At 39.9% G+C, this 23,577-nt stretch overlaps 1 protein-coding gene across 4 annotated transcripts in view; it reads right to left on the bottom strand.

The window, feature by feature from the left end:
* The window catches only part of LOC148413451 (LIM and calponin homology domains-containing protein 1-like), a 42,069-nt gene that overhangs the window by 17,561 nt on the left and 931 nt on the right, over window positions 1–23,577 (bottom strand). For all 4 annotated transcript variants that reach the window (XM_088430929.1, XM_088430931.1, XM_088430932.1 and 1 more), the window contains exons 2-7: window positions 11,046–11,116; window positions 9,582–9,651; window positions 6,675–6,781; window positions 3,652–3,682; window positions 1,619–1,729; window positions 638–836 (exon numbers count right to left, since the gene is read on the bottom strand). In XM_088430929.1, the coding sequence (XP_088287055.1) occupies window positions 638–836; window positions 1,619–1,729; window positions 3,652–3,682; window positions 6,675–6,781; window positions 9,582–9,651; window positions 11,046–11,116 (589 nt within the window). The remainder of the gene's footprint in view (window positions 1–637; window positions 837–1,618; window positions 1,730–3,651; window positions 3,683–6,674; window positions 6,782–9,581; window positions 9,652–11,045; window positions 11,117–23,577) is intronic.

Genomic DNA, 23,577 nt, shown 5'->3' with positions numbered 1-23,577 from the left:
TCGGGGTGGGTGGCTGTGAAACAAGAACTCCTTTCAACTGGTTTTATCCAAGCGGACGCTCTTCACGTGGCCACGTTCCATTCAATACCGATACTGCAGCCGAGAGTAGGGTCCAAAACGGACACATGTTCATTATCAGTATAACTGATGCCGTTTTATTTGAGTATGAAATATGAGAAGAGACTTGATCAAAAAATACTATTCGAACAAAGCGCAGTAGTCAGAAAGAAGGTATGAGAAAACGCAATGTTCCAAATCACAATCTGCATACGAGACCCAGATATTGCTGGATAGAAGAGCAGGAGCGGAGTGTGGAATGGACTGCTTGCGTATGAGCGCTATTATCAGAGATTTTGGATGCTCGCACTACAAAAACAATCCAATAAGATTTTTCGAACAACTTATTGGTATCTCCTTATTGAAAAGATGAGCTAAAAAAAATACGCGGAGAAATTGGGATTTTAGTTGTACTATATTGGTTGTAGAGGTGCAATGATAACCACATTAACACTTTGAGTCCCATTGACGTAAAACAACGTTAATGCTACTGTAAGCACCATCATTGCCAATTGACAAACAGCTCGGGTTTAATCAAGATAGGAAAACAAACGGGGGGGCGGGGGGGTTACGTTCCTACCATCGCTGCTGCCGCGGGTCACCAGGACGTCAGGCGACGGGGTTTGTTGCGAGCGCGAGCCGAAGGAGTCCAGGCTGTCGAAGGAGTCCTCGCGGCAATGCCGCGGCGGAGAAAGCGAGTCGCTGCGCTCAGAGTCCCAGCAATCGATGTAGCCGCTGTCCCGGATGCTTTGTTGGGGGCTCTCTGCCTCCTCCGCCTCCTAAAATGTGCCAGGACAAAATGCCCAACATACAGACACTCATTATGTCAATTTGGAGAAATCTAGTCCTCATTGGACTTTCAATGCTAACTTGCTAACAGTTTTGACTATTTTCCAAACCAAAAGCCCACCAAAAACGTGATGCGGGAATTTATATTTCAAGATGGGTGGAAAAATAGGACATACCCTTAATTTTAGGCTCAAGTTTTGGTATTTTCTATGTTTCCGTGCATAAGACGCACCAACAGTTTGACGACAACGTAAAAACTATGGAAAAACAGAATATCCGTAAACTATATATTTGTTGCACAATAAGTGTTAGAGATTTCCCATATTGTGAGCAGTCAGTGAACGCCTCGACTCGGACATTGGTTCATTCTGCTCGCTTCTTTTACTGACAATAATGCCGTAACAACCTCAGCTAACACGAGCTGCAACAGGAACTGGCTGCTAACAACCAACTGATTTTCGCCCTCTAGCTTGTCCCGTTATGGTAACAATTATAAGTAAGAATACAACCGAAATAATAATGCACACCTGTCTGTCAAAACTTGAATTATGTGCAATCTTCCTCAAGTAGTCGAAAAAAAAAGAAAAAAAACACATTTTTAAGTTACTGTTATAGAACGCGCCCATACTTTTGGCCTTCATTTTTGAGAAAAAAGTGTATTTGAGGACATATGGTGCCTGCTATTTGTACTTCAAAATCAAGGGTTCCAAGGAGACACATTAAGCACGATTTTTTAACAAATTTTCCAAAACGAAACAAAAATGGCCCAAACCTTGCGCATCTGTGACAGCAGGCCCTCAAACTCCCTCAGGTCCAACGTGGGCCCGTTGTAGAAGGTGCAGCTGTTGGCAGCCCGACCCAGCCAGTAGATGGTGATTAGAACCTGCCAAAATGGTATCACCTCTAGGAAATTTGATTTCAGGGGACGCCGGAGGGCGTATTGGAAAAAATAAGACCAAAGAAGCGTGTACAAACAGAGACGAAGCCCGACAACGTATTTAGATTCCTGTCACGCTTGTTTATGTTCCTGCCTGTCAAACGGACGCGCGCTTAGGCATTATGTTCTGTCAGCAGCAGAAACCCGGCCAAGTTCCGGCATGAACATAAATGTGTGTGTTACATTGCTAGACAAGACTAGCTTGTCATGTTTGCTCACGTTGACGCATTTAAAGCAAAACCGCTAAAGACGAATGTGGTTTGCATCCCTTAAAGTTCATTTCATCAAAAATCATATGCGTAGAATTATCTGATTTTTTGTAGACAGAGGCCAAAAAGTCATCTTTGGAGTCGATATTCATTTTCATTAAAAAGGAAAATATTGGCGCAAAAAAATACTCTAAAAAGAAATGTTGGAATTTTGTTTGTTTTTAACCACCTCCATCTAAAAAAAAAAATATAAAAATAAAAGGTACATTTTGCATATATTGTATGTATGTATCTAGATATATACCGGTACATAAATACAGTATATAAACATTCTATTTATGCATATATCTAGATACGATATACAAATACACACTTGCGAGCTGTACTGTAGAGCATAGCCAATAGGAAAGCAGGACAATTAATGCGAGGGATTCTGACCAATAGGCGAGCAGGACACTTAGAATTTCAAGTTTTCTCTTGGAGCATGCGAGTTATAGCTCGTATATTGAATTTTTCTCTCGTATAGAGAGGCAAAAAAGTGAATATTTTGTGTACAGAAGCATCTCTCTCACATATAATGTATATATATATATATATATATATATATATATATATATAGAGAGAGAGAGAGAGAGAGATAGAGATAGAGATAGAGATAGATAGATAGAGATAGATAGAGATAGATAGATAGATAGATAGATAGATAGATAGATAGATAGATAGATAGATAGATAGATAGATAGATAGATAGATAGATAGATAGATAGATAGATAGATAGATAGATAGATAGATAGATAGATAGATAGATAGATAGATAGATAGATGTAGAAATGTTTATTTTTGTGTGTGACTAAAAATAAGAACATGAAAGCAGAGCGAGCTTTCTTATCAATCCCGTCCCGGTGTAGTGTGTTGTTGATACGGACAGAAAATATAGCCCTATTCGAGCTACTTTTTTTTTTTTTGGTTCATTTTGCACCGTCAAGGATATACATAGCCACTCACATTGCATCAACTCTTACAATATGTTCTATTCTCTTCTGGATCTTTGCACAAACGGCTGCCAATAAGTCACCCGGGGTTCGGCCAGCTTGTGGCATTTCGGCGGGAGCGTTCCTGCCTCCCTTTTCAAGGTGGGAACAATGTGTGCGCCTTGTCGTGTTTGTGCAGGCGGGCGCTCTGCGCTAAATGCGGCGAGGAGGAAGCCGGCCTCGCTTTGTATTGATGAAAGCGAAAGGCGGCGGACCGCAAAAAGCGTCTTTTGCTTCCGTTAACCCTTAGAAGCCTGGAAAGATCCGTACTCGTTTGAAGCCAAATTGCTCTCTAAATATGATATGTTACACTGAGCTAGCCTGAAATATGCATATCAAATATTATTGTTCATTATTTTTGGGCGTTACTCACCATCAACATCACACTTGTTTTTGTTTTTTTGTTGTTTTTTTTTTTTAAATCAAGACACTTAAGTTCATGTCAACTCATTTGATCCCAAAGACGGATTTATACGTCTTTAAAGAGTACAGACATTCAATCTCAAGCACTTATTTACAGTATTTTTTTTTTTAATAATGGGGTAAAGGAGAGTCAGGCACTAAAGTAACAATGGTGCCAGCTTAGCATTTTTCAGCGTCGCTATTATTTCCAAAAGGGCCACTTACATTTTTCAGTTTCCGGCTGCACTCGCTCCGCCTGTGAACAGTCACAAACATGCAGAAGAGTGAGAAAGCGACCTCATATTACAAAAAAAAAAAAAAGAAAAAGACATTTGGCATCAGAAAAACTGAAAGTTGCGGCAACCCATGTGAAACGAAAATCACTCACAAAGAAACTGTTTGTTGAGCTTTTTAACAGTTCATCACACACCGAAAATAATAATAGCACTCCTGTGATACTATGATTCATATTCTAGTTATTCTTTATTTATACTGTATATATACACACGCACACACATTATATATATATATATATATATATATATATATATATATATATATATATTAGTAAAGAGCTTTCAATGCTCATGATGATAATTCATTGCACCATTATTTGCATAAATAACTTCATAAATAAAGCATCAAAGATCTCTCCATTATTTCCATGTTGAACTTTTGTTTCAAAAAAAGAACTTAAGTCAAACAATTCTTTTTTTGTGTGTGTGAGTGGTAGGGGCGGTTATAAGGAGGAAATTGTCACTCATCGCCAAAATCTATTTTGCCACAGTGGCCTAAAATGTGTGTATTCTTGCATCTTCCTGGTTAAAAGCTGTTTCCCCAGGTCAGTAAACACGCGTCCGCAAAGTTTTCCTGTCATGCCAGCTTTTGCACAGCCGGTGGAAACGAGCGCACGACAATGACATCCATGTACCATTTTTAGCTTTGTTCTATCCATGAAGGCACATAACAAACTTCACGTGCAATAACAAAACTCAGTATCTGAAGTTTGCATGTTTCAAAAATAATTTTGATGTAAAAATGTCATTTTGGAAAAGACAATTGAGCATTACCGTCACTCCCCTGCAGCTTATCGCTCCGTATCAGCTGATTGTATTTATTTTGCCTCCATACAATCAAACAGGCAGGACATTGCTTATCAGCAAAGATAACAAGAGCAACTACTTCCATGTAGACACGGCACTTAAAGTGGAACTAAAACAACAACAAAAATGCTTTAGCAAAAATGCATTGTGATTTATCGTAACGCACCACTAATGAACTTTTCAACTTCAATATTTTCATAACTTTCCGATAAAACATGGACTTCTGTACAAGAAGTTGAGTAGAGGGTGGCAGGAACCCTGTAACGCAAAAAACTACAAACATGGCGACTGCTATACGACTGCTTTTTTCCCCCCATTTGTTACAAGGATGGCAGTTGAATCAAATCTCTTACACAATTACTGCTTTAAAAATAAGCGAAATTTGACCATAAATGAACATTTTTGACAACTTTGGTTTTGATCTGGCAAATCATGATATCTCGTTTTTACCCGAGATCTCGTCTGCAGGATCTTGGTGAAAAAAATTGCCTCCTAAAAAGTGCTATATTTGGTCCCAAAACAACATCAACTCAGAAAGTGAAAAGCGAAAGCGAAATGCTTTGCAAGATCGAGAAGAGGAACAAATCATCATAAAGTAGTCCATTTTTGTTTACTAACAAAATGGACTACAAAATAGAAGTTATCAGTGGTTAAGAAAAAGACAATAAATGCTAAGTTCAACCCATTATTTTAATCAATTTTACTGTGACATTTGTAAATATCTGTTGGTGGTTTTTGCTCACGTCTTGTAAATTCAGATGGACCCTTCGTCTTACTTGCTCCTTTTTATTGCGCAATTTTTGGGACCCAACAGTTTCAAAAGGTAAAATGAGCACTGAAAACACATCAAGAGATACCGCGGCAAATGTTCCTTCTCATAATTCAATAATCATGAGCCGGAACTCCAAAAATTAAACCAAAAAAAAGCTCAGCCATTAAAAACAACGCCGTCTGTCTTTACTTCGTCAAGGAACCAGAACGCTCTTGCTAACTCGATCGGAAACAAAACGAATGACATGTTGACCGAAGAATTCCTGGTCTTGACAGAACAAGTCAGTCGGCTCTTTGGGGCAACACTCAACATTGCGACGTTGTGTCAGGACGTCTTTTCGGAATGACACCTTCTTATCCGGTTTGATGACAGCAAATGCACATAGAGCACAAGCACAAACGCAAGCTTTTTGTCACCAGGCAACGCAGCTAGCGCTCCCGGCGCGTGTCGACCGAAACCGCGTGTGACAGATGCGGTCATTGTTACGAACAATCTTCCATTGACTTGCTTTGAGTTATTTGTGTTGGCAGTCAACTGAAAGATTGCCCTGAGGAAACAAAATTACTGACAGACAGATGGATGATGAAGCTAACGCTAAATAAACAATTCAAGATAAGATACTGAGGCTGGGCGATATGGTCCCAAATTTTTCTTGAATCATTCTGGACAAATACAATTCTATTGGAAGAAATAAACGCAATAAATATTGATTTAAAGGTTTCATTTATTTTTTAAAAAATGTGGAAATTTTGATATTTAGATAATAAATACTGATTTAAAGTAGTTTTAATGTAAACAACATTCATAGCTAGTGCATAACTTGCTTAGAGTAATTGCCTCTATTCGGCCATTTTTAAGCGCTAAAAAGTTGACATTTTTTCTATAACTTGATAACTAAATAATATTTTTAATGAATTATTATAATCCAATACAATTAACACCTTTAAAGCAAATATTTTCGACTTACTGTTGACTAAAGAAAAACATTGTGCTCAAGGCTCGGCTAACAACCAATCATAGCTCACCTGTTGGTCATGTGACATTCATAAACTGAACCGTGATTGGTTGTTACCTGATCTGTCAGCAGCTAGATGTCCTTTTCAGTCAAAACCAAGTTAAAAAAAAAAAAAAAACTACATGGAAAAATAAGTTATCAAATTAAATCATTCAAAGCCCAAAACGCAATTTTAGCGTTAATTTTTTCCAAATATTTTCAAGTTTTAGGCTAAAGGAGGACGTTACAGAAAAAAAAGGAACATTTTACCCCCATTTACAATTAAAATTTGGGTATTAAGGATTCAGAAGGTTATGACAAATCATCTGGGTGGAAGACAAAAAGATGATCATGGACGTATTCCGACAGTCAGGCTTACTTGGCGGCGGGCCGTATTGACGTGTCCTGAAGGTCTCCGGGGTCAAAAAGTTGCGAACCTTTCAGTCCCAACTCCTCGCATCCACGTAGAAACACGCTCAGGTTGTCCTGTGTGCGGACAGGCAGCACAAGTTCACTAAAGAGTAAACTGCTAAGCCCGTTTGAACTTGATTGATAACCCAAAAAGCAGCACCTACACTAAACAAGTCTTGAAATAGATTGATGTTTTTTTGTTTTTTTTTTCCAGGTCCGATACCAATTTTTAGTAGTCATCTGACAACCCATATTTGGAGCAAATTAGTTTTCAGTGAAAGGGAAAATATTGGTATTAAAGGGACAGTGTGTAAAATTTAGACTGATTTTCACTAAAAACGAAATACACTAAATGATTGTAAATTTCAAAAACCTGCGTTCTTAATATGTTTGAAAACATAACCATCGATCTGGTTATCATCAAATAGCGCGGGAAAAAAAAAAAACGGTATGCAACGGTATATAAAATAAAGGCATCACCTGTTTCGCTTTTCTATCTCTCTCGCACCGCTGTCTCTCTACCTTGGACAAAATGTGTGTGAGGTGCAACCTGAGCTGAGTTCTCCCCCCTTTTCCCAGCTTCTCTCCCCCCTCTCCGGCTTTGTTTTGCAAAGTAATCTCTCTCTCGCTTTCCCCATCTCAGGGTGTCACCGTTTCCTCTCCGCCCTGATTTCTCCCAGACCGAAACAAAAATACAATGGCCTTTACATTCATAAATACAGAGTCCATTATGAAAATTTGCAATTAAAGACGTTTTTTTTTTTTTTGCGAGGTTGCATAGAAATAAACATTCACAATCACGCAGGAGAACTTTCTCACGGCCACAACAACACTAAAAACGGCAGCCATTTTCCATGGCCCTTTTTAAGTTACCTTTGTTTTCTATTTTATTTTACGAAAACAGGAGCTGTATTTCTTGTATATGTGTGTGTGTGTGTATATATATATATATATATATATATATATATATATATATATATATATACACACATACTATACTATATATTTAAAGATACAAGGTCAAAATACAGTTTGGGGAAATAAATTCAGTTTGAGGTGTGATTTGATTGGGCGTGGAACAAGGTGCAGCAGTCAAGAGCCAATCGGGATTCCGTCCCGGTTTTTTCCTGAGCACGCTGGCCTTCGGGACACCCGATGTGCAAATATACACTCGCGCCTGCTTCTGCAGATTTGCGGGCCACTGCGGCTCGACAGGAAACCGAGTGCCGACCGCAAAACTGTGACTGACAGCCCGGAGTGTTTGGAGTAAGGATTGCCGAGGGTCAGGGGTCAAACGCACATTCTCGCTCAGTCGGAATATACTTAGACACAAGTCATACTGCATTTGACATTCTAGATCTTTTGTGACCCATTTGTGTCCACTGCAATGGACATTAGTTTTTGGTCTATATTACGGTTTGACTAAATGGAACTACCCTACTGAGTCCAGGTGTCCTCAGTCGAGACATCCCAGCATTTCCAGTGATGTCATTCGTGTCCACTGCAATGGACATTAGTTTTTGGTCTATGCTCTTTGACTCGTTAGAGCTAGCCTACTAAGTCCCACTGTCCTCAGTAGAGGATTTGCTGGCATTTTTTATGATGCTATTTGTGTCCCCTGCAGTGGAACTACCCTTTTAAGTTTTTTTTTTGTCTTTTTTGTCTTGAGACCAAATGGACAGTGGACAAAAGTGAAAAAATGAACACGAGGAAGCGAGTAACTGACAGAATGATACTTGACAGCTTTCTTGCTCTCCTGGACGTCAAACTAATTAGTATGTTTTCCCAAAGCTGCAAAAATAAAACAACCGAGTGGCATTTAGCTGCTATGTTTACAAAACGGAAGCGGGCAACTAGCGACGTGTTGACGGCAGCCCGAGCTCTGAGGTAGCTTGCCCTAATTGCCAAAAGTCCTCAGAGGCTCGTTTCGCCATTAGTCCCAAACAGGAAGAGGAGGGGAGGGGAGGGGGGGGGGGGGGGGGGGGGGGGGGGGGGCTGTGTTTTTACAATGAAGGGGTCTGATAACAGCAAACTGCTTGTTTGTTTGTTTCTCACCTCCCTAATTGCAGCCAAAGCCAAGAAAGAAAAACAAAACAAAACAGGAAAAGCTGCAGGATGTTTGAAGGGTCACAATTTACCGGTTTAAAGACTGAAATATAATGACAAGTACCCTGTTTAACGAGAGTTGGATACGTGGATACGTTAGCGAGATCGAGCGCAGCAGCGTAATTACTTGTTATTGTTGCGGTGCAGAAAACGCCTGCGGGGAACGAGGCCGGGTGTTTACCAGACACAAAAAAAAAAAAAAAGTGGGGAAGCCTCATTGGCATCCATTAGTGACGCCGCGAGATAAGACACTTCAGCACAACCTAGATTTGTTTGTCGACAACACGGGTGTCAAACTCAAGGCCCGGGGGCCAGATCCGGCCCGACGCGTCATTTTATGCGGCCCCGCGAAATGCTAATTTGACTTCAAGTTTCTGGCAAATGATAAAAAATGAGTTTTACACCCCTGGTCTACTGCATCCAAATATCATGTGAACTTGTGTCGCATACCGATGGCAAAACTTAAAAAAGAAAGGAAAAATCGAATTGAACTTGATTAACTACCTGCTGATTTCTTCACAGTATTTTTCTTGGTGCAGTAGTTAAAGTCGATCTGCAAGATCTAAATAAAAACCCTGCAATGTGCATGCCAGGCCAGTAGGTGGCAATGGCACATTGTCCTCACATTGACACATGTCATTGAGCTACAATTTTGCAATTGAATGCATCTGCCATATGATTTTTGGTGAACTTTGGAAGTTTGTTTCTAAATGTAAATCCCGTATATAAAATCCAACAAATTTATGGTTTTAAAAAACAAAACACTTACCAGGCCAGCAATGGGCGTGGGAAGTCTGTTGATTTTCTTCACCAAGCCGGGTTTAATGGAGCTCAGTAACCTAACCAAGACAAAACACTTTCTGAACCATGCGGGATTCAATGCCTGATTATTGAGATGAATGATGGTGTTCCCCCAGACATTTTTTTTTAAGTTACATTACATAGAAGCAAATGATTTGAAGGACACTAAAGTAATTGAGCTGCGTTCTAGGTTTCTTCCAGGAAGCTCGGGAATGAATTGGAAACAACCCACCCATGGATACCCTTGAGCCATTTGATAGGGCCGGTATTCCGTCCAAAGTTATTTGCTGATGAAAAGATGCCATTTTCCAGTTAGGAAACTCCGCTTTCCCACCGCATATCTGGGACGACTTCAATGGCAGGAAAACAATGGCGGATTTCACTAGAGGATTGTCTGCTATCCAAAGTGGACGTGTACAGCAGCAACAGCGTGGACAGTAAGACAGCACGTCTTTGTCTCCTGATCCAGTGGTTCTCAACATTTTTTTAAACTTTATTTTCATGAAATATAATTAACAAAATAAAAGGCACACTACGTTTTGCGAATGATTCACTGTGATGTGATTTTAGCAATATATTACTTCAAGATCCAATTAATTTGCTCTTCATTTGAAAGGAAAACTGGACTGTTAGTCGCACCATTAAAATACATGGGCCGCACTCGAAATAATGATACAATAATACACAACCATAAACAATGATGCAGTTTACCTCGCTTTATGTTCTATTTAATTTGCTATTAACTTGAAAAGAAAATGGATGGTTCTTGTCATAGCATTGTAAAGATTTCAAATACAGGTGGATTCAATAATAGCAGCAGAAACCCTGTTAAAATCTCACATATCGCCTGAAATGCCTTCACGTATCCCTTTTTTGAGAACAGCTGTTCTAATCAATACATTTTGTGCAAATTTTATCCAAATATTGGGTAGGTATTTTTTGGCATTTAATTGGCTTATTTGTTTTGTTTACCCAAATGCTTTGAGAGTAACAAAATACAACATTTTGCAAAGGGGTCACATTAACGCAATTGACCCTGCTTCATGTTCCAATTAATTTGCTCTTGATTTGAAAAGAACCTGGATGGTTCCTGTCTTAGCATTTTAAGCTTTAAACGAATGGTAGATTCAATAAGAAACCCTGTTAAAACTTGAAATGCTTTTATGTACCCCCCATTAGAAAACGACTTTTCTAATCAGTAAAACTGCACAATATTATTTGAAAAAATAAAAGCTGCTTCATTTCCAACAAAGCCTATTGGGTAAAATCACCAGTAATATTTATTTAGTACTGCTCTTAGAATTGACATTATTTGGAGTCCACGCTTGCAATAAATTACATGAATACACAGCTGAACTATGAGCACACATACAAAGGGAGCTACGGAGGAGAGTTTTATCGCTCGCTCAAATCAAAATAAAGCTCCACTTACTCGCATAGCAGAATTCCGTTCTCCAATCCTCCCCTGAAATGCTTGTCGCCGAAGCATCTTCCCGTCACCGCCTACGAAGGAAAACATCCGTGAGTCCACTCGTGCATTCGGCTATAAATCCAGGGGATGAGCGTCCCAAAGGAAGACAACTTTCATTTCCGCTCTTTTCAAGTTGCACAAAAAGCGTGGCGGGCCATACGTCAAGTCCATCGCCGGTTAACGGTGCTAAACGCTAACGAGCTTGGCGTAAGCTCCCATCATCCCGAGCGAACGGCAAGGCCGGCTAATGTGTTGTGACAAGGGATTTGCAAAAAGAGGCAGATGCTTGTTTGCATGCGTTTCTATTATATTCTCAGAACTTGGTGAATAAAACAGCAAATGTTGATTAGATTTTGATTTATTGTTATTGAGCGCCATTTCAATCCCTCTCTGCAATTGTGCTGGTTGTCAGGTGAGCCACGCAGGCCGCTGGGCGGAATGTGCACGACTCGCTTGTTTTCACTGGAATGCCACTTGCATTGTTTCGCAAACAAACAGCTCTGGAACGTTCTCTGCCGGACTTCCCTTTTAATTTCCGCCGAAAGGAATGCTAACATGCTGAATTAAAATACAAAGGTCTCAAAAGTTGCGCAATTTTGGAGTGCGATCAAATACAGGAGCGGTATGTTGAATTTTATTTTTACTGTCCAGTCAGTTTTCAAACTGGTGAGTGTTGCAAGTCAATGTAATCCGCTAAGAGCAGTGGTGTCAAACATATGGCCCACGGGCCGGTCCTGGCCCACGAATGATAAGATTTTTCTGTAAAGTATAAAAATGAGCTGATTTTGTTTTCGATAAATAAAAAATTGGAAATGTTTATGATTAATCGTAATGTTTTATGATTAATAGTGATGCTGTGCTCTTACAGTTATGGACACTATAAATAAAATACTGTAAATCTGAAGTTGTTGTTTTAAAGTTGATTAAATGAAGTATGGTATTTTATGGAATGATTTGTCATCGTCGAAAAACACAAAGACATACTCCAGACGGGTTTACATGTAGGGCTGTGAAACAGACAAAAATAAATAAACAATTTTAAAAAAAAAAGTTGACCAAGTTGGGTATCACTTCAAAAATAAATTGACTGAAAATATGCACCTTTTCGGTTCTCAAAGTAGAGAGAGCAGTCAAGCATGAAATGTGCCCAGTCTGTCCGTCAAAAAGATGGTGAAGAATTTGTGTTTTTTAGTCTAGATGTTCAATCCCACATATTTTGTTTTATTTTAATTTATTTACAGGTCTTTTTTTTAACCATTACTGTATAAAAGGGTCTAAACGAAGCTGTGCCATGGATGATTAAAATAGTAATAACAATAATAAATATTGTTTCGATCAAATACATTTTTTATGGAGGGGAGGTGACACTTTTGACTAATGCTTACCTAAAAAGCAATGTAGGGACAACTGTGACCATTGGATGGCACATACAAAATTGGTATTACCTACATGCAATTCAAAGTAATCAACCTTTCATATGTTACCACCCATATTTACATAGCCAGAGTACACAATATTTTGTTGACCTTGACAGATGAGGGAAATCGCGAAATATACTGGTCCTTTAGAAGTTTCCTTTTCTGATCATGTTTGGCACTGAAAGAGTTGCGTTAAAAAAAAGTCGCACTTTCATTTAACTTTGCTAATTTAGACGTTAAATCCTATGTAGGTCATCAATATTTGACATGCGCCGGTCCAAATGCCGGATGAATAATACGTAGAAACTGACGACATTGACAAGTTTGACGAGGCGTTCCGGGTGCATTTGAAGAGATCAAACGGGACACAAAGGATTCTTTTAGAGTCAAATCATGCCTGGCAAAGAATCACGAGGCTTTTGCCAAAATAATCTCCTGTTTGGAAAAGGATCCAAAGGAAAACAGGCAACTGTTTGAACAGCTCTTTGGTTCTGCCTTCCGGCCTGGGGGGGGTTTGAGTCGGGGGGAAAAAACAAAACAAAAAAAAATCTACCTGCCCCAAATTAACAAGCACTAAATCAAGGTATGAATGCGGGCGGGGTAACGTCCTACGCCAAACCCGGAGGCGCCGGACGTCTGACAGACTCATTCAAAATCTTGATTGCAGGTAATTGAGGCTGCGGTACGCAAACAAAAGGCAAGTGGCTAGCTTTCCTACTCCTCCTTTTTACAGGATGTCGTCTTCGACCGGTTATGTAATTATCAAGTCCAAAAACACATGTGAGCGCGTCTTGCGGTTTCGCCGGCCAATAATCTCGTTAATACAACTTGGCAAGCGCGCTTAATCCGCAAATGCCTTCGCTTTACGATTAGAGACGACGAAAACAACAATAGGACAAACGGTAAACAAAAAAAGACGGCGTAGTGTGTACGCCGCAATTCGGAAACTTTACGCGGCCGCGAGAGATCTCTGGCCCGGGGGGGGGGGGTCCTGTCGGCAAGTTCAAGCCGAGGTCAGCGTTGGTATCTTGCTGACAAGACATCAATGCGGATCTTTTCATTAGCCCTCACCGCAGGGATCCGCTATTGTGGATAAATGAAATGATGCTCCTGCGCCTGGACTGAAGCCTGGGATGGCCCACCAGAAAATATGTCTGATTTATTACACTTTATAAAACCACCCACATGCAGGTTAAATATAGAAAAATGTTTTGTTCAGCTTGAGGCCGAGTTCACATGTATACAGGGGGACTGTGTTTGAGAATCTTTCTACTTCTAGTGGCAAAAAAAAAAGATTACATCACAAATGGGCTTTAAAAACATGCCTGAAAGAGATCATTCAAAAGACCAAGAAAAAACATTTTACTCAATTAAAATGACGCTATAGAAAGCAAATTTAGTTTAAATACATTTTTGATGCGTAACCAACTCATTCAATTCCAAAAACATACTTGAAATGTTTTTGTTATAGTCAAAACATTGAATCCCAGGTACTTACTGTTTTTTATTTATTTATCTATTATTTATTTATATTTATTATATTTATTTTTTAAAGTGTTTGGCTAAAAAAAGGTCTAAAAATGGCAGGTACTAAATGAATTAAAAGTAATCGATTACTTTAGCACTTAAGTAACTAAAGTAATTGAATATTCTAGGTATGTACTTTAGCTAACAAAGTAATTGATTACTTTAAGGCAGTCAATTGCCAAAATACAGTATGTACTTAAGCGCTAAAATAATTATTTAGTACTTTAGTACTCACAGTAATAAATAAATAACCCTTATTTTGGTCATTAACTAGCACTTAATTACCTAAAGCAAGTGATTAATTTAGTATTTTATTCACTTAGTATCAGCACTTTTTAGACCCTCCTTTAGACAAGTTGTTGAAAAAAAAAAAAAAAAAATCTATAAATATTTGGGATTAAATGTCTGTACTCATTAAAAAAAGTATTTATATGTCTGTGATTAAAAGTGAAAAAAAATATGATTATACATTTTGAATTTTTTGTCCATATCAACTCAATATTTTTGTTTGTATATTTTGACTCAATCGTTTTCTTAAAAGCTGAACAGTCAGAATGCCGCCGTTGGCTTGGTCTTCTATCTCCGTCATTGCCCTCAAATCTTGATAAGCTCCCCTGATTAAACAAGCAAAATTTCCACTAAAGTGCCCAAACGCTGAGCTAAATGTTAGCATTCCGACCAGCGCCTCCCTTTTCCACCCGGATTAAATGAAGGAACAATGTTTGGGCTGCGGATTAACCCCTCTCCCGGCCCGATGAGTTCCGCTCACTACCCCCCCCCCCCCCCCCCCCCAATTCTCTGACTCGTTCCACAAGGTTCTGAGCCCCAAAACAGGAAAGGAAACAGTATTTGGCTGGATTGCAACCCTTGGTGGTTGTATTGGATTAAGTAGAGGATGGCAACTAGTGCCAAAAAGGGGACCGAGTTTGATGCAGAATAAGCGTGAGAAAACAAATTCTATCCCTTTAAAACCGTCTGCCTAATGCACCCCTCGAGATCTTTTCGGCTTCTTTCTGCCGTACAAATGATGCCTCCTTAATTTAGCCTGCACAAATCCCCATCCTACTAACCTATATCATCATCTCACATACAGTAGATTTTCAGTCAAAAGACATCCAGACAGTGTGAATGGATATAAATGCAGTCGATTGCAAGAGAGTAGAGGCCCAAATATCAGGGCTGGAGTCAAGACCACCATTATCGAGTCAAGTCAAGTCGAGTCACAAAGGTAGAGCCAGAGTCAAGTCAGAGTCGCAGGGGTCTGAGTAACATAGGTCCGAGTCCAAGTCAAGTCAGAGTCACAAAGGTCCGAGTCAACTCAAAAGTCACAAAGGTCCGAGTCCAAGTCAAGTCAGACTAACATAGGTCCGAGTCCAAATCAAGTCAGAGTCACAAAGGTCCGAGTCAAGTCAGACTAACATAGGTCCGAGTCTAAGTCAAGTCAGAGTCACAAAGGTCCGAGTCAACTCAAGAGTCACAAAGGTCCGAGTCCAAGTCAAGTCAGAATAACATAGATCCGAGTCTAAGTCAAGTCAGAGTCACAAAGGTCCGAGTCCAAATCAAGTCAGAGTCACAAAGTTCCGAGTCAACTCAAGAGTCACAAAGGTCCGAGTCCAAGTCAAGTCAGAGTCACAAAGACTCAAGTACAAGCCAAGTCAGAGTCATAAAGGTCCAAATCCAAATCAAAAGCACAAAGGTCCGAGTCCAAGTCTAGTCAGAATCACCAAGATTCGAGTCCAAGTCCAGTTAGAGTCACAAAGATTTAAGTCCAAGTCAGAAGCACCAAGGTCCTAGTCCAAGTCAAGTCAGTCACAAATGTTCAAGTCAGAGTCACAGTCACAAAGGTCTGAGTCCAAGTCAAATCAGAGTCAAGTCAGAGTCACAAAGGTCAGCGTCCAAGTCAAGTCACAAATGTTCAAATTAAGTCAGAGTCACAAAGGTCTGAGTCCAAGTCAAGTCAGAGTCACAAAGGTTCGAGTCTAACTTAAGCCTGAGTCCAAGCCCAGATGAGCTCAAAAGTAAGAAGAAAAGGACTGCTTTGCCGCTGGAGGTTCGATAAATCTTTGGTTTGACAATCTGAAGATGATTGACTAGCGTCAATTCAAAGTCAATGGCATCGGATCTCTTTTTAAGAGCACTCTGATATAAACAATCGTAGCTGAATTGTGACATTACGATTTGCAAAACTCAGACTGGCGAGCCCAGAAAAGGCTACGCCAGACCAAACATTTACTTGGATGTTAGTTTTTACACATGATGGGTGGGCAAGCCAATGGAACGGTCTGATTTTGATCTTCTGCGAAAAAGTATTGATTGCAGATGTGGAGCTTCTCGCAGGTTTGTGAACGCCGCTGTTTTGAATTCTATAAACTGTCGTCTTTAAACTACTTAACACAAAGTTTATCTGATTAAAACCTTACCGCACTCCACATAAGATGAATAGTGACGACCCCCTCCTCGCAAAGCCTTGCGGGAACAGAAACAAAGAGACTCCGTGTTGGCGGCGGCTTTTTCAGCTGAGCTTTCTAAGCATGAGGACTTTTCCAGGGGCCTCCTTGAGTCTCCAATATCCTGCCCGCTACGTTTTCTTGGAAGGCCGAGAGAAACAACGGGCCACTGACCACTCCGTAGCCCCGATCCAACAGACCGCGAGACGCCCGACCTTGACCTGCTTGAATCGAGCGTACGTGACAGCCACGTTTTGATTGAGGTTAGGGCCCCATGAAAGACCCATTTAGTGACGACTTATTTCACATTTTTTGTATTTCGGATCAGATATACAGTAATTTTTTTTTTTTTTTTTTGTATGGTTACACGTAAATTATGAATAAACACAAAAACATTTTCACTTAATATGTAATTTCTTTGGCTCTTGTCATCTTATATGGTGAATCTGAGTGCTGCTAGCTTAACGCTTCTAGCATTTAGTGAGGCTCACCACTGCGAGCAGCTAACTTGGAGCCGCTTCTAATCACAACAAGAGGTACCGTAGAATATAAATCAGCATCACTTTTAAGCATCCTTAATTAGCATAAATAACATTTGAACTTGATTTTGGGACGAAGTTGTTAATGTTGGTAATGAGTCAAGTCAACCAAAATAAAAGTGTACCAAGGCAAGGTTTATTTCTTACCACTTCATATATTCTTTGTTACTGCCATATATAACATTTGCTGCGGTTAGATTGTTTTTTTTTTCTCCTTGACAGTCTTCACTAAATAAACAGTACCAAAGACAGAAAAAAATGCCTTGAGCATATATTTTGGTTTCCAAGGCATTTTAATTAATTGAGGACTCATTTCATCCCCTGACCAAATAGTTTCTTTTGTTTTAAGTCCCTAAATCCCACCCACATTGAGTAAAAAAAGTTACTGAATTTTTCGGACTATAAACCACATCTGTATATAAGCTGCAGCAGCAGCGAAAAGTGAGAAAAAAAAACAAAACAATTTTTCGTCACAAAGCTGCTTGCTTTCTTGGTGGATTTTCTCTTAGTGACTAGCAAAAAAACACATGCAAATAACCCACACTGCACTATAAGCCGCATGGCTTAAATCATGAGAAAAAAAATAGCAGATCCAAAAAATGTGAAACATTAACTTGTAAAGCTGCAAAGTACATCCAGTCAAAGGATCTTGTATTAATTTCAACTTTCTTTCGATTTTTCTCCAACAACTAAGCACCAACTCCTACAGTATGAAAATCAAAAGTCTCAAGAAGCGTATCCTAGCAACCGCCGGATCAGCATAAATGCTGTATCTCATCACAGATGTCAAGGGCACGATTCATCTAAGAGTAGATATGTTGTGTCGTCTAGAAGCAACAAAGAACCCCGCAAACATGCCAAGTGATAGGATTGTGTTCTTTGGTCCTCACGTTCAGACTTGCTTTCTTCTCTCGTCACTACAAAAATGCGCCGTACTCGTCAGGCCCGAACTAATCAGGAGTTTCGCTGACGTACTGTGTCAACACCGTGGCAGAATGGGGGCTCATCAGCCTGTTTATGGTGGCACGATTTTGTTCAAGCGCATATTCCGTCATGGTTTCCATTATACCTACGACGAATAGAACTCGACACAGGAACACGGTATCGTAAAATAAACAGATGCATTCCTCAAATAGATAATCATTTGTTATGTTTCGTTAGCAAAATTTGATTTAACGCTGCGGGCTTTGATTTTACGGTTAGCCATCAAGCTTCGCTACAACTATTGCATTATAGCAATAATAAGCAATAAATTTCTGGTCAAATTTTTTGATGGAGAGGAGCGGACACCCTTGACTAATGCCAATTGAGCACTGTAGTGATAACTGTGACCATTGGGTGGCAGTGTTTCCACACTTAATACACACCTATTACCGACAACAATTCTAATTGAAGAATGGAAGTCAATCTTTCAATGGCAGCACCCATATTTACATAGATAAAGCACACAATATTCTGTTAGCATTGATAGGTGAGTGAAAATGCAAAATATAACGGCCCTCTAGAGGTTTCCTTTTCCAATAATGAACCGAAAGAGTTATGATACAGATTTGGATGGCCGCTTGAAACAAATTTGGTAGAATTCCTGTGACTTTCAGGAATGACCCATAGAACCCATTTTGGGGGATACAAAAAGTAATTTCAGAGCTTTATGTTCCAAAAAATGTGTAAAAATTAAACACCCATGGTCACTGTTCCGGCAAACAAAGAGTACAGTAATTTGTCCAAGTCCGTGTGTCGTTCTTGGGAATGTGGGCGTCTGTCAGTCCGCGTTAGTGCTGAGCTCCCGTTAAAAGAAGGAAACACTGCTTTACCCCCCAAATGTACAGAAATCCTTGCATTGTGCCTCACCCTAGGGGGCTTTGGGATATGAAGAGGAAAGCAATCCGCAGAGTATATGGAAAATAGATGAACGGCGGTGCATTCTTTGCAAGGTTGAGTAAGGGTCACTTGCTTGTTACTCACACTTTTCCCAAACACCTAAAATGAATTATGATATGAACAGTTACATAAAACTATCCTCCCTGTTGCCAAAACAAACAAAAAAAACTTCACGATAAAGAGGCACAAAAAACGGTTACGTATGAAAAGTGCTTTAGAAAAAAAAGTCACGTTCGTCCTACTTTTACGTATGTCACGTGGGTTGAGTTTTTGCTGGACTCATTCAATCCCAAAGACGTATTTTGACTTTTTTTTTTGTATATATAAAGAATCCAGACCTTCATGAATTAAGTAATTGATTACTTTAGGTAAAATACCCTTAAAGGGACACTGTGTAAGATTCGGACCATTTTTCATTACGGTCAGCAGGAGGTGCTGCATTTACCATTTTCCGAAGCGATAACAAACATGGCGGCCTTCAGAGAAGTGCCACCCCCATGTAATATCGTTTAACGATAGCTAGACCTGCGATTAAATTTAAAACATACTCTTGGTTGTTAAGAACACATCTATTTGCAAGTTTTGGAACTTTACAATTATTTAATCTTTTCCTTTTTAATGAAAAACGGTCTAAATCTTACAGTGTCCCTTTAAGTAATTGATTATTATAGTACGAGCCATATTAATATTTGAGTCAAATAGTTGGAAAAAAAGGGAAAAATACAGTTACCTGAAATTGAAAAAACTGTAAAAATATGTCTATGGGATTGAATGAGTCAATAAGCTTTAAACGTTTAACTTTCTCATGTCAAACATTATGTACAGTACATAACCAGCTTAAGGCTGAGAACATTCAAAGCATGTCACCGTATTTATGCAAATAGTGAATGGGGAGGATTTATTTACTCAAAGTAGAGGGGAGGCCTTTATTTGTACAGATGCATTCTTGGACCAACATCAAACACAATACTAGTTAGATAACAAGTCATATCGCGTCAAAATGAGGAGTATGGAAAAACGGGAACTTGCAGTTCCAATTAAAGTAACTGACAATGGAAAAAAAACATTTTTGACGAAGACATGAAAAAGAATTTGGCCAATGAAAATCTCCGGAATCCACGCACTTTGATGGCGTCCAAGTGGGACACGGGCCGTGTTACGGGAGCTGTCAAAGCACACTCCCGCTCGCCCCCCTCCCCCAAAAGAGGGAGGTGCAGCTAGCTAGATTAGTCAGGATTAGACTTTATCCCCTTGCTACTAGCGAGAGGATGGTGATAACAGCGCTCAAGAGGCCCCCGCTTTAATGTAAGCCATTCCACTCCAGGAATTAGTTGACACTCTCAGCTGGGGAGAAGCGAATGCGTGGACAGTGAAAGTCATTCATTAGTCATGATCACTTACATATGATTATTCAGTTAAATCACTGCCATGATATTAAATGTTGTAGGGCTACACCTAACAATTCATGAAGGAACTCAAGTACCGTATTTTCCGCACTATAAGGCGCACCTAAAAGCCTTAATTTTTTTGAAAAAGCTGATGATGCGCCTTATAATCAGGTGCGCCTTATATATGGATCAATATTGAGATTGGGATTCGTAGATGGGGAATTAAGTAAACTTTACCTGTTTCTTTTGTGTGTTTACAGTTGAACAAGGTCGGTTGTATTGACTGAGTTATTATGCTATTGAGAGTTTTGAGTTATTACTTTGAGTATTACCATATTGTGATTGAAAAAGTTTTAAATTGTCATTAATTGAGGGTGCGCCTTATAATCTGGTGCGCCTTATATATGGAAAAGGTTTTAAAATATATCATTAATTGAGGGTGCGCCTTATAATCTGGTGCGCCTTATATATGGAAAAGGTTTTAAAATATATCATTAATTGAGGGTGCGCCTTATAATCTGGTGCGCCTTATATATGGAAAAGGTTTTAAAATATATCATTAATTGAGGGTGCGCCTTATAATCTGGTGCGCCTTATATATGGAAAAGGTTTTAAAATATATCATTGAGGGTGCGCCTTATAATCAGGTGCGCCTTAAATATGGAAAAAGTTGTAAAATGACATTAATTGAGGGTGCGCCTTATAATCCGGAGCGCCTTATAGTGCAGAAAATAAGGTAATCAAATATTAATAGTCAACAGGACAAAAATCTGGTGATTTAAGGTCTTTAGTTGTACACCTACCTTAAGACTGCTCCTTGTTTGGCTATCTCACTAGCACTGTAGCCAATTGGAATGTACTATATAAGGGTCTTTCTTTTCTAAGTCAACGTTGAGAAATGTTTTACGAGGAGACAAAAATCGGATACAAATCAAATCGGAATAAGGCAGCTCTATCTCTCCGACGGACTGAGGTCATCCTAAACCGCCAAAACTGGAAGAGAAAAGCTAGGCGCATATCTCCTCACCGTATAATCACAAGGTGGTTCTACAACTGGCAGAGTGGCCTCTGGTGGGTTTACACAAGGCAGCCAAAAGAGTCCAGCTCCCTTGTGTCACAGCTCAAAAAGTAGGAGAGCGCTTCAGTCTGCGTGACCCAATTAGAAACATCCTCTGATCGGGGTAGGATCCTCAGTCTCTGTCCTAGCCATCAAACATCAACGATATTTGATATAATCCCGCTCGTCTCAATCAGGCCTCATTTAAGGATGACTTGGTACGATGTCAATAAAACGAGAGCTTGATTTAGGAGTCACGCAAAGCGACCCACTTTGCCTGAGAACCGGGGCGATCGATAGAGCGGAGGCAGATGGCATCATAAAAAACGGCGGGTAATTAGTGGAAGTGATCAACGGGAAAAGGGTCAAAGCGTTTGGACTATATGCCTCTGGGTTCTCGGATTGGAGACGAAAGTAGTCTTGCAAACTTCCCGGCATCTAAGGTGGTATTAGAGCATCAAGAGGGGCATTCTGATGGAGAATCTGGTAAACTATCATTTTTTGGTGATAGTGAGCCTCAGGTCCAGATTTTTGTCTGTATTTGGTACATGCAGCATCCACTTCAACCTGTGGGCCTGGAAGGAGGCTCCTCCCACCTGTGGTCCCTTCTGAAGGTTTCTGATTTTCCCCAAATTGGGGTTTTTGAGTTTTTCCCTTCCCCTTCTGGGAGATTTGACAGGGGATGCTGTTGCGTACCTTACACCGAAATGACCTCTTTTCGCCTGTGAAGCCCTTTGAGACGTCGGTGATTCAGGGCTATCCGAATAAAATTTGATTGATCGATTGAAAGGTGGGCATAGTCCGATCACCGTGTAGCAGACGGATGACCGAGCGCCTCGCTCCTGAACGAGGAGGCCTCGTTTCACCCATTCATCCGTTTACAGTGAGCTGCCTCTGATTTCCTCCGGGCGAGCCAGGTGGCCAACGATACGGGCCCGCTCCTTCCCCGAGGGGGGGAAGAGCCAGAAGAACAACAACGCCATTGCGCTATCGGTTACCTATTCAGCTCGGTGCACTGATCCCATTCTAGGTCAACAGAAGGCCTTTGGGTGATGGCAACAAGCCGCCCGGGAGTTTGTCGCATGAAAAGATGCCTCAAAGTTTGGACCGAGATTAGCGAGATTTTTTTTGTGCGAAGAGTATCGGGTGTACAAAACAACTCAAGTTCTGATGTATCGGCGTCGATGTAAAAGGAACAGGCTGTCATCGCATTTAAGTTGCTCGGTAAACAATTGTGTCATCATAAAAGCTAATTAGACGCAAAAAAAAAAAAAAAAAGGCTGTTTTTAAAAGGATTTTGGAGTAAGCGTCCAGTGATGAAAAATGGAAATGGAAAATGTAATGTCAGAAACAAAAAAGGACAAAAATGTTTTTTTGAGTCACTTATTCTGTTTTTTGTCTTGTATTAATTTCAAATATTTGTGTTTTTTTACATATTTTATTCATCTTGTTGTGTTGAAATACATTTTCTAGTATTTTTTAGATTTTTTAAATATGCATTAAAACGTCTCATATTACTTCCAAATATTTGTGTATTTTTTTGAAAATGTTTTTTTCGAAAAAAAATTCTATTTCAAGTTTTTTTTTAATAGATTATTCAATCAAATGGCACTTTGTGCTATATTTTGGCGCATTATTGCTTTCCCTCAATTTGTATCCATTGTTTTGACTAGTACATAAACAAAACCTTGATTGTCTTTAGCAATAATATTGTGTTTCCTTTTTGTGTGTGTGTGTGTGTGTGTGGGGGGGGGCTTCAAATACCTAGCTATGGCCCCGTTGCATGACTCAAATCATTGGAAATGGGGCATTTATCAGATCTGCCCGGCTACATTCCGCCCAGCAACAACAACAACAACAAAAAAAACCACATAGCAAGCCATTCATCAGAGTTTTCATGCGCTGGACTGAGCGAGCGGTCCGACAAGTCAAAAGCGATGAGTTGCTGTCACTGAAATTCTCCCCGGCGGGAAACAAAACGCCGCTTGTGCGCTGATTGTTGGGCCGGCCTGGCATGGAGGCAAAAATCCATTCCACATGATGCGCTCATTGTTTCTGCTGGCACACTTCAAATATGGATCATATCTCATTATGTGGGATCCGCGGTACTATTTTACGCTCCATCGGGGATTACTGAAAAGCAGAAACTTAGGCTCCTGTTCCACATTGCACTCTATTTTTTGGCGATTTGATTTACGTTTGTCCAGTGTGATATATTATCGTGCAGTTTTAATTG

The sequence above is a fragment of the Hippichthys cyanospilos genome, chromosome 13 (assembly GCF_059441005.1).
Source record: "Hippichthys cyanospilos isolate Australia breed blue-spotted pipefish chromosome 13, RoL_Hcya_1.0, whole genome shotgun sequence".
In the NCBI taxonomy this organism is placed as follows: Eukaryota; Metazoa; Chordata; class Actinopteri; order Syngnathiformes; family Syngnathidae; genus Hippichthys; species Hippichthys cyanospilos.
This window is presented reverse-complemented; position numbering and strand designations above follow the sequence as displayed.